Genomic DNA, 19,457 nt, shown 5'->3' with positions numbered 1-19,457 from the left:
AAAATTTTTAAACTTTAGTTACACAGTACAATTCTGCCCCCAACCTAAAATTTTTGGCTCCGCCTTGCGTAACCCGCTTAGGAGGGCATTGTTGCTTCAGAAATTCGAGTAAAAAACTAAAGTGTTGGTTCAACATTTTTATTGAGCACCTTGTGTGCACTGATTCAGGCATCACCTATAAAACCAACAACTTAATCCGTGTAACCCTAAAAGCAAGTACAAATCAATCAAATATAATCATAGAGTTCAAAAATAAACACAATAATAACACAAACCACCAACTTTGAGCTCAACTCAAAGGTCCAAATTAACACAGACTCGATATCGAACCCGAGTCTCAGCTCACGAGCAAATTGACTCAGATTGCCTCTAACAAATCTCGATTCAATCCCATACTCTTCTAGAATATCAGTGATTTGAAGAATTGGTGGATTGGTTTGATCGACGAGTACTTTCATAAACAAAGCTCAGTGACCGCCGAAAATATGTCATTTAAAAGCTCAATTAACGGGTCGGACACGAATACTAAGTGCAATGTGATAATTTTAATAAATTGTAAGGAGCTTTCTAAAACATGTTGGAGGTATATGATCAAAATTCGAAAAGTAATAGGGTTTTTTGAAATTAGCCCATTATTATTTTGTAAACTTTAAAGCTCTTCGTGTAATGATGCTAGTATATTATTGCTGGTCAATATTCATAAATCGTAAAAACCAGAAGTTGAGAAGTATGACAATTTGTATTATACGGAGTAATTTAACTAAAAATAATAATTTAATGCTCCTAATATTCGTGTCTGAAACTACAAATGATAGAATGTATATATATTTTTTTCCGAAAATTCACAAATGATAGAATTAGTTGCACATCTTAGTTGGTGTAATTGTGTAAATTTGAAGTTTTACTACTTGGGCTGCGCAGTTTAATTTTTAAACACCATAGGTTTCGCGCATTTAATAAATTTCTCCCTCTTTTCTCACTTTCGCAGTTCACTCGAAATTCAAAATGCACTCCCAACAACAATCTTTCATATTTCCTTCGGAAACCCTAGGTCTCAGAAACTCCAAAATTCAACTAATCCTCTACTGATTTTGATTCAATTTCGTTACCTTCGATTCGATCCAGTGGTTCCTTCAGATCGCAATGGGCTCGAGGGTGGCCGAAGAGCACTGCAACACCGAGACCGACGAAGGCACAGTCGCTATCCAAAAGAAGCGGTCGAGGCGGGTGAGCTTCGCCGAGATTACTTCGGTTCACGTCTTCGACAGGGACGACGACTACGAGACACCTCCAGACTCTAAACCTAGCTCCGATGAACCCGAATTAGGGCAACACAATGATGAGTTGGACTTTCTTGACTTCAAGGACTCCTCTCAGAATGAAGAAGAGGACGGAGATAATGGCGATGAATTCGATGACAGGCGCTCTTTCCTGCGGCCGATGGAGTCGCCTTCTCCTGGAAGTACCATTGGTTCCGCCACATCCAATGATGGCAAGTTCCTTAGTTACACACACTACACATTTGATTGCAAGTTTTCTATTTTAATTTTATCTTTGTTTTTCTTTAGTTTTTGCATAGCTGGTTTAACAATCAATTTAAACATGTATAACAATAACATACACGTTCGTGACTAGAATTGTTAACTAACTATGTAGCATAATGATTAGCTACTGGGGGGATTTGTTAAGGTATTTGTTATGACTAGAATCCTATGAAGTTCATTTGGGAATTTTTTTTTACTTTTCTTCAGTTAAAAGGAGGCAGAAAACTTTGTTTTAAGTTATGTTGCTTTGATTATGGGAGGCTATAATGATAATAAGGCTGGAGATTTCTTGAATGAAATGTGGGGTTGTTAGTACGGGTTATTGGTTCTTATGATTGAAGAGAGTACAACATTAACTAAGAAATGATTTGATATTGAATTCCTTAAGGACTGGACATTGCAAGTTTTTCTTTGATTGGAAGTTCCAAATCTACCATCTGATTCTTGATCTGGGGTCTACTATCTGTTTTTCGTTAGTTTTTGCGTAGCTGGTTTAACAATCAATTTAAACATGTATAACAATAACATACACGTTTGTGACTAGAATTATTGACTATGTAGCATAGTGATTGGCTACTGGGGGGATTTGTTAAGGTATTTGTTATGACTAGAATCCTATGAAGTTCATTTGGGATTTTTTTTTACTTTTCTTCAGTTAAAAGGATTCAGAAAACTTTGTTTTAAGTTATGTTAATTTGATTATGGGAGGCTATAATGATAATAAGGCTGGAGATTTTTTGAATGAAACGTGGGGTTGTAAGTACGGGTTATTGGTTCTTGTGATTGAAGAGAGTACAACATTAACTAAGAAATGATTTGATATTGAATTCGTTAAGGACTGGACATTGCAATTTTTTGCTTGATTGGAAGTTCCAAATCTACCATCTGATTCTTGATTTGGGGTCATGCCATTGCCATTTTAATTCTTGTGTTCTGAGGGATTTGCTTTCATGCCATCCTTTTATTACCAAGTAGGGTAAGATGGCCCATGAGGTAACTTTTGGAAGCACAAATAAGTCATCTCTAAATTGATACTAATTTGACTTGCTGAGCTGTATTGGTACGTGCTCATACCAACTACCGATTGCACCATCATTTGGAGCTCTTTAAAGTTACAGAAATTATTATAATAATACGAATTGTTTTTTACAAAATTCCTCTCTATATCATGGAGATTATAGCAAGCTTAATTTATTTATAAATAACAGTGGATGTCTCAGTAACTTTGTTTCTTTGAAATGCTTACCGAGAAAGGACTCAAATAGTGAGATTACAATGAAGCACAATAAACGTACCAATGGGCCAGTGGTCTAGCGGTATCAGCCTCTTACTTCTCAAAGAGTGGTCAGGGGTTCAAGTCTCGAAAGAGACAAGTGTGTGTGAGTACCAATTAGGAAAAAAAAGAAGAAGCACAATAGATGTTTAATGGAGACATTCAAATTGATGTGATGGCGAAGGATGCACGGTTTGGTGAAGGGAAGAGGAAAGACCAAGAAGATTGGGCTTGGTCAGAGTTGAGGGGTGTGCTCCAGAAATAGTTTGGATTTCAAAACTCAGCAATTATGCTTGCTTTTGAAGTACATATGGTGGAGTGGGCTTCATGGATGATTTTGTAACCAGAGATGAAATAAGAGAGACACAAAAGAGTAGAAGTAGAACAAAGGAAAAATAAGAAAGCAGTGTATCCCACAAAAATCTGACAGTGTTGTTGCAAACCCGTGTCATGTATTGCTGAGGCGAAGTAGAATTTTACACGTATTCATTTTGTAGAATACTGACATATTAAAATTTATGGTATTTCAGTTTCGTTGTATATGAAGTCATTCACTTAAGTGCCTTACTGCTGGTGGACAAATTTCTTATTGGAGGCTGATAAACTGGTATTTTTCACATGATGCATATCAGTATTGGACAATAATTTGATCTATAAAGCTTCGAGCTTCTAGAAATTTCTGTATTCTATACATATAAGTCATCGTTAATAGTGTAAATTACGCCGACCTTCCTTGAAGTTTGAGATAATTAATGTGGATTAAATTTGCTGAATTTTTTTTTTTTTGGTCAGCCTCCCCTAAGATTTGCACGAGAATTCCTTGACCTCCCCTGCTGTTAAATATCTGATAATACCATTAATGCATTTTCCTTAAACCCCACAAACACCCTCTATCAGCAAAAGGACAGAAATGACCTTACCATATAGAAAGGACTATTTTAAAATACCCTTTTGTTCCTTCTTTCTTTCATAGTAACAGTGATCTAAGTTGATAGAGAGGTTCTCTCTCTTCACAATAGCTCACACTGGGAAAGCCTGGAAGACTCTTAATCATCTAATTTCTTCACAAAAACCACCACCATTACCATTCACTCTACGTATCTTTTGTATACAGGTCTATTCTCATGGCCTCTTCTTTCTCACATGGCTTTTGTCTAAGCTCGCTTCCCCATTAACAGTAACAATCACCAATAGCGACAAGGCCATTGATACTTGTAACTTTCTTGGTGGAACAAAGGTCCACATTTGATTATTTCTTGTTATACACAGCTGGAGATCAGATTGAGGTTAAGGGAACAATCCAATCATCCAAGTTCAGCTTATACCAAAAAAAATCTTATTTGGGCCAAATATATATATATATATAGTTTATTTAGATCCAAGAATATATATATAATAAATTAATATATATTTGCAAACAAAATTTTGATTTGGAGTTGCAGATGGATAACAAAGATGGGGTTGTGGTGGAGTTGAAGCGGTTGGGCTTTTAGAGAGAAGCATTTGTGTGAGAGACAGAGAACAGGTAGGCAATGGTGATGAGATAAATTAAACTGCATTCGGTTTGGGGTTAGGTTTCAGTGATGGGGGATTTCAGAAGGGAATGAGTGTTGGCAGCGATGGTGGTTAAGGGAAGAGAGAGAAATGGAAGCGGGTACAATGGTGGAGTAGAGGAGGCAAGGGTGTAAAGAGAGAAACAATGGCGATGCAAGAGAACAGAACTGATGGATTTGGTAGCTGCGGAGGTGCGTGGTGGACCGGTGGTGGAGAGGAGAGAATAGGTTTGCTTGCAAATACTGTAAATTTGTAACACATATGTTTATGAAAAGAAAGTTAAGAGACTCAACTAGGTATAATGGTCTTTTTGATTTTTACTAATTCTTGTTATTTTTATTTATTTAAAAACTATAAAAAATTATATGAGGGTAAAAATGTTGATTATATTAATAATTTAACACCGTTTATCTGACCAACTCTAACAAGGAGTGAGAAAGATTTTCACAAAACTTTAATTTGATGGTAATAAGCCCAAATCTAAGGGGAGATGAGGGTAATTTACCGTAATTAATATAATTTGAAAGCATCATTCCCTTTCTCTAAAATTGTAATTCCATATATGTTTTACTAAAAATATATTAGTACTAATGGAAGCAAGAATGAGAAATTTTGATTTTTGATCTAATTATCAGAACCTCGGGGACAAATTTTCTATATTCTCCTTCACATTAGAATGATCTTGTCAAACTTCCTGTGTGCATAATAAATGTATTTGAAGATTATTGAAGTACTTTTGTTCTTTAAATTTCTTCCTGCAGAAGAAAATTTTTTTGGCCCTGTATCAGCTAGTTTTATTAGACCTGGACGGCTATCAGACTCTGCAGCTTCAGATGATAATCATGACATTACCATGGATTCAACTGCTTTCTCAATGCATTTCCGTAGCCTCGCAAGGTCAGAGTCAGGAGGAGACCTGAAGACCCCAACAGGAGTTCACCTTTCCTTTGAAGGGAAAACACCAACCCAGGATACCATCCCCACTGATCTAGGAAGTTCCATGTTACTAACTGAAGCTAAGAAACCTATTTCTCAATCCTATCTGCCCATTAATAAAGTAAGTGGGGGTAGTGATTCTAATGATATGAGTCTTATTGGAGAAAACCCTCGTAGTTATGACTATGGTAGATTGTCTCCTGCACTGAATGCCCTCTTGGCTGAAGGCAGCAAGGATTTGCAAACTATCCCTCTTTCTCATAATACCAGTATTTCAAAATCACCAATAAGCACTGGAAATAAGTCTTCACCATCAAAGAGACATTGGGGTGGCCCAATGAAGCTAAATGACGATAGAGCTAAAGGAATGAGCCATGTTGGTACTCATGATGTGCCAGCTGAGGCAGTTTCCGTTGCTGCTCATAATGAGTTGGGTGAGGCAAATGGTGGTTCTAAATCTTCTCCTATTCGTCAGATCATTTACAATTTCTCATCTAATACACATGAGGCTCCAGCTTCTGATCCCTTGATCAATCAGCCAAACTGGTCACCTAATAAGTTAGCAAAGGTACAGACTCTTCTCTTTAGTTTTTGAAATTGTTTGCTTTGTTGATGCTTTGGTTATTGAAATGGTTTTCTCTCATGAAGAGGTCAACTCTGGGTCTGATACATGATTATGTAGTACATGCAAATGATTAACTTTGATCACTTTTGGACTCCAAATCATGCAATTCCTACTTTAGTTAGTGCTGCATTCTGTTCCTTCTTTGCTGTCTTCTTGTTTGTGTTCCTGCTAAAATTTCAAGTATATATGTAGATATATTTTTATTTTTAGATCGTAAAATGTACTTGTATAGATCTTTGTGTTTGCGTTACTTCTTTTATTGACCTGTAGATGGGTGTATTTTATGGTTTGCTTAATGTTGCTTTTTTTAATTTATTTTTTGTCATATTTTCTTTAAATAAAGAATTAATTATAGGAAGCTTACTTTACTATCGGATTCAACATTCATGTCAATCATATAGCTAGCAAACAGGATTATACCTCAGCTTGGTTAAATGTCATTAAGCTTGGCACATCATGTATTGTCCATTACAAGCTTCATTCAATTCGAAAAGGCCTTCTCCATCATTCCTGGGGTTGATATTCAAGTGGGTTGATGTTCAAACTTTCTAGCAATTACCAATATCAGACTGTCTCACAAGCACGATGCATATTTCATACACATTAGTTTGCCTTTTCATATGATCATTGTTTTGTTTGGATCAGTTATTCATTAAATTATTTGTTTTCCCACATAAAACATTGCAAGTAAATTCTCTTAAGTTGAAAAATATTCAAACAATTTGTATATTTCTTTTGCACTATTGCACTGGGTTATGTTCATGTTTTATAGTTTTATATGTAGGGCAAGCTGTTTGGTAAGAGTAAGGACTCTGTTAAAGATGCTTTTGAAATGATGAGTCCGTATTTGGAATTATCTTCTGTTAATCGTGGTACCTTATTGAATCAAGATAGTAAAGTTCTTCAGTTAGATATGGTTGCACGGAGTGAACATGGATCTCCATGGACAGGGTCCATATCCCCGTTCGCTAAAGAAAGAGAAATATTCATGGATAGTGTTAGTCCATCCAAACATTCATGGAATGCGACTCCTTCCCGGAAACAACCAGGTTCCTTTGTAAGTGATTCAACCAGAAAACATGGTGGAAGTGTATCGTCCATTCAGAAAAGCATTTCTAAACTCAAAATGCTTGAGACTTCTCCCTTTTCTTCTCTCAAAGCTAAGATTGATTCAGGACTTATAACATCAGATATTTTTAAGACTCCTCCCTTTGATACTCTGTTGGAGAAAAACCACAATGATGCTCAAGTCAAACTTGTGGATGCTTCCGTTGATTTTTCTCAAGAGAATTTATTAGTTGCTGCTCAAAAGAGTGGAGAAAACAAGAGCTTGATCGACATGGATGGAAATGATTTTGAAACTGCAAAAAACATTGTAGATATAATTCATCCTGAAGAGTCCACGGGCCTTGTAAAAGGTGGAAGATCTCAAAATCCTATGTCTAAAGGGTTCCTTTTAAGAGATCAACCTATTGACGTTACACCATCTGCGGCTTCACGCTCTCAGTTGAATTGTTCAGGACAGAAGACACAGCAAAATCCATTGCTATCAGAAACTCCAAGTGAAGGGACATTGGTTACTTCTGGAACCGATTCCTTGTTGGCAGAGATCACATTTAACTATATAGAAGATAAGAAATCAACTGGTACACCTAATAAGTTTGTTCCTTCTCCAGTACAAGATGTGGATTCAATTAAAAATGTTACTAGTTCTAGAATTGTTGATAACTCGGAACATATGTTTATGGTAAGAGCACAGTCTAGCTCACCTTTCATCAAACCGAATCATTCCAAGAACTTCACCGGAGCAGAAACGATGGATGACAGATATACCAAGCTTCATGGTCTGCAAGATGAATCTGGAACCATGGGGAACTCCCAAACCCCTCAAATGGATATGGACGCCCCTAATTCTCAATCTAAAATTGTGGGCAGTAATCTCCAAACTGGGACAGACCCAGCAAGGTTTAGCAAGGTCCTTTCTGCGAGAGGGATAAAGGCCTCTTCTGGTGGTTCTGATTCTCCATTTGCCTGTAGGAGTGCTAATGAGACTCCTCTTCGGAAGGTCTTGTTTTTCATTATTTTATTATATTATCTCACTTACATGCCTAACATGATTCTGTTAATATGCAGCAGTATGCGGTTGTGCATGGGCCAGCCATGGAAGATTTCACATCTCAATTCAAACTGTATAATACACCTAGGGACTTTATCATTTCACAACAGAAAATGGCCGTATTGGCATCCTTATTTGAGTGGCCTGTGCACAACGTTGCTGTGGTTGTAAATAGTATTGGTGGTTTGAATGTCTTTTGACAATTGCATAATCTTACATTCAGAATCTGGTGGAATGTTTTAGTCAAAGCCTCTCAGGGAAAGAACTCTGTGATGTGGTGGAGAGTGACAATTCCCATTCCTTTGTCATGGAAGATGTACTATATCCCAGTTCCAATCTATTGACAAATAGATCTGAGAGCCTTTCTGCACGGAAGAGAACAAGGGAAGAAATGATACCCAGGGACCAAGATTATCTGGATGAAGCCGCCAGGATCCAAAGGAGTCCAAAAGTTCATAAAAGTTGGGGATTTGATTCAGAATTATTGTTGGAATATCCTAGTAAAAGTAAAAATGAAACATCCACCATTGGAGGTGACACAAAATTGAAGCATTGGGCTGATGTATGTATGCCTTGCTACTTTTTTATATTGCCTAGCTGTACTTGCTAAAGATAGAGTAGATTTTTTCTCTCCTCTCCCTGCCGAATTTACCCTAAGTTTCTACCTTGCAGGTTTTCTCAAAATTTACGGGAGATACAAAACAGCTGCTTTCTCCATTAATTGATAAGCTTAATTTACCAGCGGTATACTACCTTCTTTTTTAAAGTTCCACTTCTTCCCCATAAACCTAGAGTATGATATGTCTAAAGTCTAAACATGTTGTTTGGGTTCAGGTATATTTATTAGCTATATATAGGAGCTTTAAGTTTCACTACTTTGAATCTTTTCCTGCATACCCTTTTTTTTTTTCCTTCCATTATTTGATATATTTTTATTATGTAGATTGATGTGCTGGAAGATACTTTGGTTGGTATACAGAGGTTGAAAAAATATGAGATGCTTTGCGCTGATATTCGATCTCAGGTTTGCTAGCTCACCAGGTTTTTTTTTTAATTCTCCTCCCCTCCCCCCAAGTTGCTAGCTCACCAGGTTATTTTGAGTTAATTGTAAAAAATGTTAAGCAAATTATAATTTTGCAACCTGCATGCTTCTTTTGTTCTTTACACATAAATTAAGAAGCAATGACTAGTTTCCGTCCTGCTAACATGAAGTTCTTGTGCTGCCTTCTGCAGAAAACATTTGACCATTTCAGTAATTCTCATCATAAAAGGTGATTCACATCCTGCGTTTGTGTTACAGAATAGCCACTTGTTCTTCTAATGTGTGGAAAAATATCTAATTTGGCTTACTCTGTGTTTAAATTTATGGATGATTCTTATGCAGAATAGGCGAGACATCGATGTTGTTGCAAAGAATTGTGCATAGACATGCCAAATTGCAATTGAGCTGTTTGAAACGAGAGATATTACTGGTATTGTTTACCCGTGTAATTTGCTTCTCAAATGTATGTATTGTTTCTAATATGCAATTCTCTTTTACATACAGAAAAAGTTACAACAAGTGAGCTCCGGAATACAGGAATCTCAAAAGTTAAAATTGCATTATTTGCCACTTTTGTCTGTACCATCATCTGCAAGGAATGCTCAAGTTAATGGTAGTCATCTCCAATCTGTTTCAGTTGATTTCAGGGGCACAGAAGAGGTATAAATATCTGCATTATTATGTGGTCGTGTTTTATATGCCATTGAGCTGTTAAATTGCTATTTTAATATATTTTGATGAATCCTTTTAATATTTTCCTTTCAGAAGACTAAGAATTTTTGAAAAAAATAATTTCATAATGGCAATAATATATATAGCCATATATTTCACCGATTGACTAGTTTAATTGTTGCATTTCATTTGTCCCATTTACAATTTCTTTTCTAGAATTGGATTCTTCAAAGCTCAAACTATACTTGAGGGTTTCTGAGAAACCTTAACTTAAATCCTACATGTCTGATTATTGCATGTCTAATCTTATCTCTTGAAAGAAAAGAAATTTTAAACTAATCCTCCAAATGCTGAACTGCGTAAAAATTGGGCTGCATTTGGCAAACAGAAAAGCACATTCCTTTATATGGTCCTATAGTTCTCCGTGCACTTTGCTGCCTGATGTAGAATATTTGCGTAGTTCACTAAATTGAAATTCCAGTGATAGAAATGGTTTCCTTCGTATTTTGGGGAAGTTGCTTTTTATTTATATATATATATATATATATATATATGTATATATATGCTGATTATGCGCCCCCTCTTCATAGCATGTATTTACCACTTAGAAGTTGTACGCTTTTCTGATTTATTTTCTTAGAGAAACAAATGCAGCCTCCAATTTTCACATTGTCTCTTCCTTCATTTGACAAGAGAAAACTAATGGATCCTTTTTGGCTATAAGTCGTTCTTTAAGTTTGATGATTCTTATTGGACATGAAAGAACCTGATGAATCTCCCTTGCTTATCTAAGAATAACAACCCATTGTGTTCTTCTTCTTATTATTTTTTAGGAAACTATATTAAGATTCCATTTGGACATTTTATCTCTGTAACTGGGAATTTTACTTGCAGTAGTGATGCCTTAGTTTTGTTCTCTGTGCTTGTTTTCTTTTTAGGGTGGTTTTGGTTGGGGGGGAGTGTGTTGAGTTTACTATTTTATTTAGCTCAATGGTATGGTCATTACTCTCCAAAGTCAATCCTACAGGACCTACACTAACCCAAACCTTTCTCCAGAATTTGGGTTTCATTAGTATCCTGCCAAGAGAGAAGGGGGGGGGGGGGGGGGGGGGGGGGGGGGGGGTGGATCTAGGAAGAAAAGATACGATATTGCCTAAGTATGATTTCCTTTCTCTCAACCAATTAATATGCCTCAATGATCTACAAAGGATGATGATATTCTCTTTCATGTTATATCTCTTTGTATGTTTCCTTTAATTCATTGTTTTGGTTTAATTGATAATAGGAATTGTATTTGTCAAGGCATGAATATTTATCTAGGTAATTTAATAAGGAGGCGATATTTGCAATCCACTTTTTAAGTTAAATGACAATATTGTCTCTAATGCGGAAGTAAGAGATCAATTATTAGGGGCATTTTATCATTTAAATTAAGAAAAGACAACTCCGCTTTATAAGAAAGGGGAGTGTGAACATCTCCTCCCATTTAATATGCTAGAATATGGTAGTTTGGCTTCACTTTCTTCTCTTCATTTTTTATTGTAAGAGTTGTAAAAGTTGTTTGTCTTGGAAATTATACTAATGAACTGTGCTTGAACAGCTTGTACGATACTCCCCTGGTCCCAATCTAGTTGTCTATCTTTCCTTTTTGAGCTGTCCCAAAATACTTCTCCCACTTAAAAAGTTCAAACAAGAGATTTCACATCTTTCCATAAATACCCTTAAAGTTTAAAAAAATTTCCAACTTGATTATATATATATATATATATTTTCAAACTTGAAAGGACAACTTAGTAATTTTAAAAGGAGACTATGCGTTAATTGCATGCTCCCTTAAAAACTTCTAGTCCCCAAAATGGACATCTAATATGATCAAGTGTCGAGGGAACAAAAAGTTGATTTCTTGTAAGGTTCATATTGTTTTCTATGCCAGGCTGCCCTTGACAGAATCACTGCAATGAAGCTGGTATTTGAAGCTTCAGACAGAAAAATTTCAAACTTGATCAAATCTTTTCAAACTTGTTGTAAGATGAAGGGAGAACCAAACTGTGCTGAAACTATTGAATTAGTCAATGATCATTTGAAGAAGAGGGCATGTTGCAGGTCTTTACGCCTTGATTTGCAGGTCTTTACTTTTCATGTGTTTCTTGCTGCTGCTTATAATACCAATATCTTATGTAACTGAGAGACATACTGTTTGTTGTTTCATCAGTTATGGGAAGTTGATAATCTGGAGAGTTGGAACTGTCATCACAATATTGTTCTCAGCTACCTCGGTTTCATCATTCAGAGGTTGCTTTGCTAGATTTTTTATTTTATTATTATTATTTTTTCATCTCCAATTTGTGATAAGATAATATAAGGCAAAATTTTGTTTGTATCACTGAACAATAATGTAGTGAAGTAATGTTACTTGGTTTGATGATTACAGGTTTACAATAAATGTTGGTCCTGTTTCAAGCATAGTTATTTCAAATAAATTGAATAATGTAAAGATCTTGGAGGTATTGCAGTTTTATCCTTCCAAAAGATGTTACCCTCATTGTTTGTCATCCTTATATCAATTAATGCGGTGCTTTTTTGCTTAGTAGATTTTTCCAAATTTGGATGCTTGCACTGCTTTTGCATTTGTGTTTAATGGTGATACCACTCAGAAATATGTTGGTCCTAGAAGTCTGATGCAAGAAACACAAGTGAGTTCTTTTATCCCTTTGTTGCATTCTCTTGTTTGTCTTTCTAGGAGTTCTTTAAGAGTTATCTTTTTGGCCTGGTTTTCTTTGCCCCGCTGTTAAAAGATATTGTTGCTTGGGCTGCAAGAAGACCAAGCTGTTTGACATGTGTAGTGGGTTTGAGTAGGGGCTGATTGAGCTTTTTTTGTTATACTAATAAACCAAGCTCAAGCCACATGTTCAAACTTGTTTGATAAGAAAGTGAACGCAAGGAGAAAACAGGTTGGCTTATCAACAAGGGGGCATATATATACTTCAAAACACATAAAATATTTTTCAGAAAATGTTTTACTCTCAAACAAACGGAGCCTAAATCAAATTCTTAATGAACCAAGTACAAGCTTGAACTTGAGCTTGGCCTTCACTTGTTAGGTAAACCACTCAATCTCGAGCTATATGTGGAGCTGAGTTCAAACATTTTTGGCTGAACTCACTTCAAGTTTGAGTTGTGCTTGAATTTTACTAGATTCTGTCTACCCTACTACTCAGCTAGGATTTGTGCGATGTTATCTGACATTATTTCTTGTAGGCAATAGATTCTTTGGGTTTCTATTGCATTTTGTCTGGACAGCAGAATAAATTTAATGAGGTACTTTGTAACTGTGGATTACTACTTGCTAGGTGTTCCTGAGCGTTGTAACATATAAGAGTTCAGTGTTATTTATTTATTTATTTTCTTAACCTTTTCATTATTAGATGCACTTCTTATTTTGGTACTGTTTGTGCAGATAACCGGTTCACTTTTAGGCAATTTGCTTGATGTGGTTGAGGAGGTACAACTAGCACAATTGGAACTCCAAAATCTGATCCAGACAAGTTTTAATTCTTCATCTGGTAACATTACTCCTCTTTATATGATTGCCTTTTTGGTCTACAGATGAAGCACTCATTTTAAATTTTTTAATGTTTGGTTCTAATCTGTGTCAGCCACAATTGAGATAATCGTTTACTGGTGCTAGACTGGGATATGATACCCTCCATAGAAGATCCATGCTATATGAGGAGATGTTTGTTTTTATTCAAATAAACCTGTCATGCATCTGCTTAAAATTTGAATTTGTTGTTACAGACTTGCAGTCATCTTTGACCTGGATAGTTCTTAAGCATATCATAATTATCTACTCTCATGTATGCATTATAAACAATGTTTCACTTACCAGGTCATGTAGTAGTGACCTTTAGCTGAAATCTCTCTCGCGATAAAAATGGCCTAGCCTTACATGTGTAATTACTAGTTCCATCAAATTTTCTGATGTTTTTAGAATATACTAAATTCTCTTGTATATATTTATGATCATTCATCTTTTAATGGAACTGTAGGACTTTACCTGGCAATTCAGTTTGAGTCTAATTCATTCTGAAAAAGGAAAAGTCTAAAAACCCCGACACTGGTAACCAACATAGAGAGAGTGGGGTGTGGAGTGGTGGGCCCCACACGCACCCCTCTCTATATGTTGGTGTCGCAAAGTCGGGAAGTGCAGCATTGTTCTTCTCAAAAGCATTAATAATTCGATTTTCATTCATTCTATAATTTGTGAATTATGATCACTCTTTTGCATCATAGAAATCAAATTCTACCCTATTTTTCTTTTATAATTTTTAGCTATAATTGAGGATCATTTTTTCATATGTACATGGATGTGTATGATTAAATGCCTTCCATGGTTTCTTAAATTTGCAGTTGAGCAACTTGATTTGCAGCTCTGTTTCATCAATTTTCATAGTGGCAGGAAGGCTATGCTGATTCTTGACATGTCATGTTTGAATCGGTATAATTCTTTTCTTTTCTTTTCTTTTTTCCATTTTTTTTTTTTTTTTACCAAGTCTAGATGCCAACCCCCCCCCCCAAAAAAAAACTTGATTTTATTCTTTTGCTTTTCCCTTTCCTAATCTTGATGATGTAGGTCGGAAGTGAAAACACGTGCAAATTCTATCACAAAAGTTGGTTTCTAGGATGGGTTATGATAAAATTGTCTAAAAAGTGGTGAAAATATAGCGTTTTGGGATGTGTAAGAAGGGTAATTGTTTGATGGATAGAATTTTGTGGGTGAAAAGGAATCAAAATATATTTGGTTGTGAGAGAGTTTTATGGCTGAAATGTGCAGTAAATTGAATAAAAGCAAGGAACAAGTAACAAAAATCTAACTCTCTCCTAGAATTTTGTATCCAACTCAAGCATGGAAGAGCATGATCATTGGATTGCTTCTCTAGTACTTGGTATCCATTGAATCTTAAGCATTACATTATACATTTACATAGCTAAATATAAATTTCTAGCCAATCCTAACTTTAATATGACTTTAACTCCATTGTCCATATTTACAAATAAGAAACTTTGAATATTCAAAATTTGGAATCCACACAAACCTACTAAGCTCCACAAATAAAGAATCAATATCAGAATTTGATCTAAAGTATAATTCATGAGCAACAACTACATCCTAAGTCCAGTGAATATGCATTTATACAAATACCCTTGACCCAGAATACGTATACCAAATTAAACTAGAAATAAAATAATTTAAAAGAAGATTCTTATAACAAGATTTGGCTTTATAATAAAACTTGATTTCAAGAGGTCCCCTGGTGGTCCTATATCGAAATTGAACCAGTTTTTAGGATTTATCCTTTATGTGAGCCTACTTTTTCTTGAGCCTTTTATGGCCTGCATCAATTATTATGAACACCCTGCTAAACAGACTTCAGAGTTAAATACTACCATGTCTAGGGATTTTTTAGGCCATACCCTTTCAAGTCACTTATATGTATTTACTGTTGAGATTCATGATATTTGGATCCATATTTATATTGCCTATCTATTATTTGCATTGGTTGTATAAATTGTGTTTCACCAGTTTACTTATATATGGCCACCAATTTTGTGTGTTCCTATGATCTGTGAGACAGTGCTATCTATTGATGGTTGGCATACTGGAAATTTGTTGAAAGTACACCTTCGTTTGCCCTCGTGACATCCTCTGAGACCAATACAGAAAGTCATAAAAAGAGTTCAGGTGTATCTATTGTAAAATTCTAGTAGTATTGTTAGGGAACATCGTCCAAAACTACCTTTTTCCTCGTTGTCTTGCTATGGTTGCTCCAGCATGTTTACATAAATTTGCACGTACTTTAATGTAGAAACAACTCAATAAAGCCTTTTCACAACTATTTAGGGTTGACTACATGAATCTTCTGCCATTCTGCTGTAAGACCACAACCCCAGTTAAACTACCTGCAGATAAAGTAAATGTACACACATATGCAATTGTGTATATTAATTTTTGTGACCATTGTGACCTTTAATAATTGCAACTGGCAACTCGTGTTTACGTTGAGCTTGCATTCTGTCCTAATACCATGGACCTCAAGTAAAAATCATTCCCTTGGCATTAGGTTGAAATCTTCCATTTTTCATGTTCATATGGGCTTGAGTGTTTGGCACTATCGTTTCAAATGTGATGCATTCCTCTTCTTTTCATGAACCTTTAGACTGTCTATAAAAGTTCGGCTGCTACCAAAGCTTCTACTTTTAATTGAACATCACGTTATTGATGATTTCAGTTAGTAGGTTGAAGTAAATGATATTAGTTATATGTGTACTGTTCACAAAATGATCCTTATTGTAGAAGGTTGGTTAGGGGTTCTTTTCAATGAGTTAACAATGCAGAGAATGGTGTGGGTTATAACAACCTGGGTGAGAGCAGGGCAATCTAGAGAGAGCAAGTTTAGTACTTAGTAGTGGTGGCCCCGGAAATATGTTTCCTAGCCCAAGCAACACCAAGGCAAGTCCCATGCACTGGGGGCTTAATCTTCTTTCTCCCAAATCAGACAGATTGGATGGCTTATCTAGATGTTCAGGTGTATGATGTTAACTGACAAGTTACTTGTGGCAAACTGAAATAACCACTTGGACCTGCCATCTGGAATGCTGGAACCTGTTAATGGAGTGAGTAATGGGCAAATACAACCATCAGTGTTACAGAGCTCTTGTGGTAGCACTAGGTAAGAGGTCTGCACCATTTTAAGGCTGGGAGGCAGCCTCATTTGCTCCAGGCTTTGACGTGTGGTAACACTTGGGCTTGTTCCCTATTCCATCCATGAAACCAAGGAACCTGAAAAATCTCAGCTGATCTTAATGCAACGGCAAAGTTAACCTGCAGACCTTGGTCCTGCTGTCGACCCAGATAGGCATCAATGCATTTGGGTGAGTGCACTCGACTCTGGAGGAACTGTGGTAGGCCGTTTGCGGGCGGGCTCACTTCGGTAACAACCTCTTGTTGAGGTCCACATTCAATGCACAGCATGCTTTAGGCTTGCACTAGGGATTGGTCTGTATGCCTTGAGGAGGTAGATCAATGGAGGTGTAACCAAGTGGCACTGGTTAATGTGCAGATGATACCCCGAGGATTCAGAAATATCTGTGTGTTAATGGTGGGGACCCAGTCTCTGCTTGTTTTAGGAGGCACGTAAAGAAGTCTCCACCAGAAAATGTGCCCTTTGTTTGGTGCACCTACCTGGGAGAGAAACCCATCATTGGGTGGCCTTCTTCTGGGATAATTCCTAGGCCAAACATTGGACTGAACTGGATCTCTCTCTCTCTCTCTCTATATATATATATATATATATATATTCACCCAAAAGGGTGACTTTCTAAATCAACAGATAAGTAAACATGGATCCCGTTGCTTTTAAACATGCCACTTTCATTCAACTTCACCGTTAAATATTGTCTTGTTCATTGCTTCACTATTTCTATTTTGGTATGTTTCAAATTCATAGATGTTGAAGTCATATTGGCTTTTAAAACATAAAAATCCCGCCACTTTTGTGGATTGAAGTCTAATGTTTGAGGCTGCATATGTTTTGTTGGATAAGAATATGATTCTATGAGCAACACATGTTCCATGTTATCCTGCATTTGGTGCGCTTTATGTTCTTACGGGACCAGTAAAACGGACTAGTCATCCTGCCTCCATGGGATAGCTTGGTATCATGGGAGGGTTGTTATCCTGAATTGTGGGACATGTGATAAAGAGGAAAATCATGATAAAATGCTGGATTGAGTTAAAATTGGGATATCCTTCCTCCAGTCTGGCTGAATCCCGTCTTTGTCAAATTGCCAGAGTGGAAATAATTATTCCAGGGACCACCTATCCCTGTATTATTTATCCAGTCCATTTCAATCCCATATGACAGATGAGCACAACTAGAAAGTTTTGGTTGTTAATTCAGATAAGAGGCGTAATTATACATCTTCCATGCAGATAGAGAGAGTGACAGAGAGAGATGGTTAGACTGATTGAATTCATTTGAATAATTTTGGTATTGGTCATTAAATGCATATAGAGAATAGGTCCCATTATCGGTGTTGCCATGGTTTGAGTTATTTGTTCTGTCATCATTCACTTCGACTTTGTACTGCTCACCAGCCTTTAATGTTGATATATGTCCTTGTTGGTTTTGATTGTTTCCATTGACATATTTGATGACTTGGTCCATAACAGGGGGATATACCCTTCCGGGATCAGTCCGTCTCAGGTAAAGGCTCCAGCTGATGCATCACAGGAGGCATTACTTCAACCACTTTTTGATGAAATCAGAGCTTCAGTTGAAAGTCTTAGAGTAGGATATTTTAGGATTATACGGCTCTGTAGATGTGCTTCCCAGGTGGTTCAAGCTTGGAACTGCTGAAAGGTTAGTCTGGGAAAGATAAAAGCTTGAAAACCACCAACATCTCTTGTGTGAAACACCTTTCATACATTGCGAGTTGTACAATACAGGTGATCTTATCCACTCTTGTTTTCTCAGACAGGTTTGAGTGAGAACCTGTATTCTTTAGAGTTCCATCACCAAGTTTTAAGGTGTAATTGTACAGGTTTGTCTGCATGGAGGCCACAAGGTTGCCGATTTAGTCTGACGTTGTTACGTCTCTTGCGTGATGTATCAATTACATTGATTTAATTAACCAGGTAGTGTTTCTTGTCGGGCGCTGATCAGTAATATTCTCAACACTTGTGCATGCAAAATGATTATGTGAAAAGTCTACCGCACAAATGTTGTAGTGTTTTAAGTATAATTATAGGTTACTGATGGCGGGAACTACTCGCAATTTGCCCTGAGTTTGAACATTGGTGCTCGGTGTTCCGTTAAGGTTGACTGTAAAAACCGTTGTTGCGATTTTGAAAAGAGAATCCAATCTCTAGCATGATAAGTATGCATCTCATACCATCACTGTTTTTTTTTCTTGTAGGCCCAAAAAAATAGAAAAATAAAAAAAAAGATGGAGATACAAAGACTTCTCAAATTTGAAATTGTATTTTCAGGTTTGTTAGTTCCAGTTTTTACTGTTGGAATTGGAAGGTTACAATTGTGGTTTAAAAAAGAGGTAGGTTACATGAGTAGGACGAATATAGAATGTGGCATGAACCTTGAATTTGCTAATAGAAAAAGAAAGAACTTTGGATCGCTTAATGGGTTGAATCTCACGTGTCCAATCATTGTCGGTCAAGTGGTTGATTACGCACAATTGCCTTATCTAAAACAATATTATTGTTTAAGAAGCTCTCATCATTTGTTTCCTTCTCGTTGCCTATAATTACCTATACTCGCTTCCAATGACGACCATTTGTCATTGCACTTTTCTTCTCCTTTATAGGTGATGCTATTTTCTAATCATAAAAGATAACGCTTTAAATTTGTACACCCGGACATTAGATCCAAGGATTATGAGGGGCATGTTGTCAAATTGACAACTGAGCCCTACTCTGGTCAGTCTTGGTTTGGGCCCGACCCAAAAAAACATTAATTTGGTTTTATGTCCAACCTTAGCTTTAAAGTCAATCTTCATACACCCTTAATAAATTTTTTATTTTTGTTTTAAAAAATTCAGTATTTTTTATTGAATGCCTTTCACATTATGTTATTATACATGCCCAAAATCAAATTAATTATAAGTTTTAATTTTAA

The 19,457-nt window shown here is 36.3% G+C and overlaps 1 protein-coding gene across 4 annotated transcripts; it reads left to right on the top strand.

Annotated features, from left to right (window-relative positions):
* Positions 1 to 967: 967 nt before the first annotated feature.
* On the top strand, positions 968 to 18,474 carry LOC132307513 (uncharacterized). Of its 4 annotated transcripts, XR_009482250.1 has the most exons (17): positions 969 to 1,492; positions 5,133 to 5,875; positions 6,717 to 7,997; positions 8,272 to 8,610; positions 8,721 to 8,792; positions 8,992 to 9,072; positions 9,282 to 9,319; positions 9,433 to 9,520; positions 9,595 to 9,750; positions 11,696 to 11,887; positions 11,975 to 12,054; positions 12,194 to 12,266; positions 12,354 to 12,455; positions 13,220 to 13,325; positions 14,173 to 14,260; positions 17,996 to 18,271; positions 18,367 to 18,474. XR_009482250.1 is itself a non-coding variant. In XM_059805305.1 (16 exons), the coding sequence occupies exons 1-16, from the start codon at positions 1,144 to 1,146 to the stop codon at positions 18,180 to 18,182; spliced, it is 3,975 nt and encodes a 1,324-aa protein (XP_059661288.1). In that variant the 5' UTR covers positions 969 to 1,143; the 3' UTR covers positions 18,183 to 18,474. The 4 variants fall into 4 exon arrangements, 2 of the variants coding, with proteins under 2 accessions (XP_059661288.1, XP_059661289.1); XM_059805305.1 differs by having other exon boundaries at positions 17,996 to 18,474; XM_059805306.1 differs by lacking the exons at positions 17,996 to 18,271; positions 18,367 to 18,474 and adding an exon at positions 15,399 to 16,648.
* The last annotated feature ends 983 nt before the right edge of the window (positions 18,475 to 19,457 follow it).

The sequence above is a fragment of the Cornus florida genome, unplaced genomic scaffold, assembly GCF_030987335.1.
Source record: "Cornus florida cultivar Cherokee Brave unplaced genomic scaffold, ASM3098733v1 CherokeeBrave_3.0.0_Hap2_Chr05, whole genome shotgun sequence".
Lineage (NCBI taxonomy): Eukaryota > Viridiplantae > Streptophyta > Magnoliopsida > Cornales > Cornaceae > Cornus > Cornus florida.
This window is presented reverse-complemented; position numbering and strand designations above follow the sequence as displayed.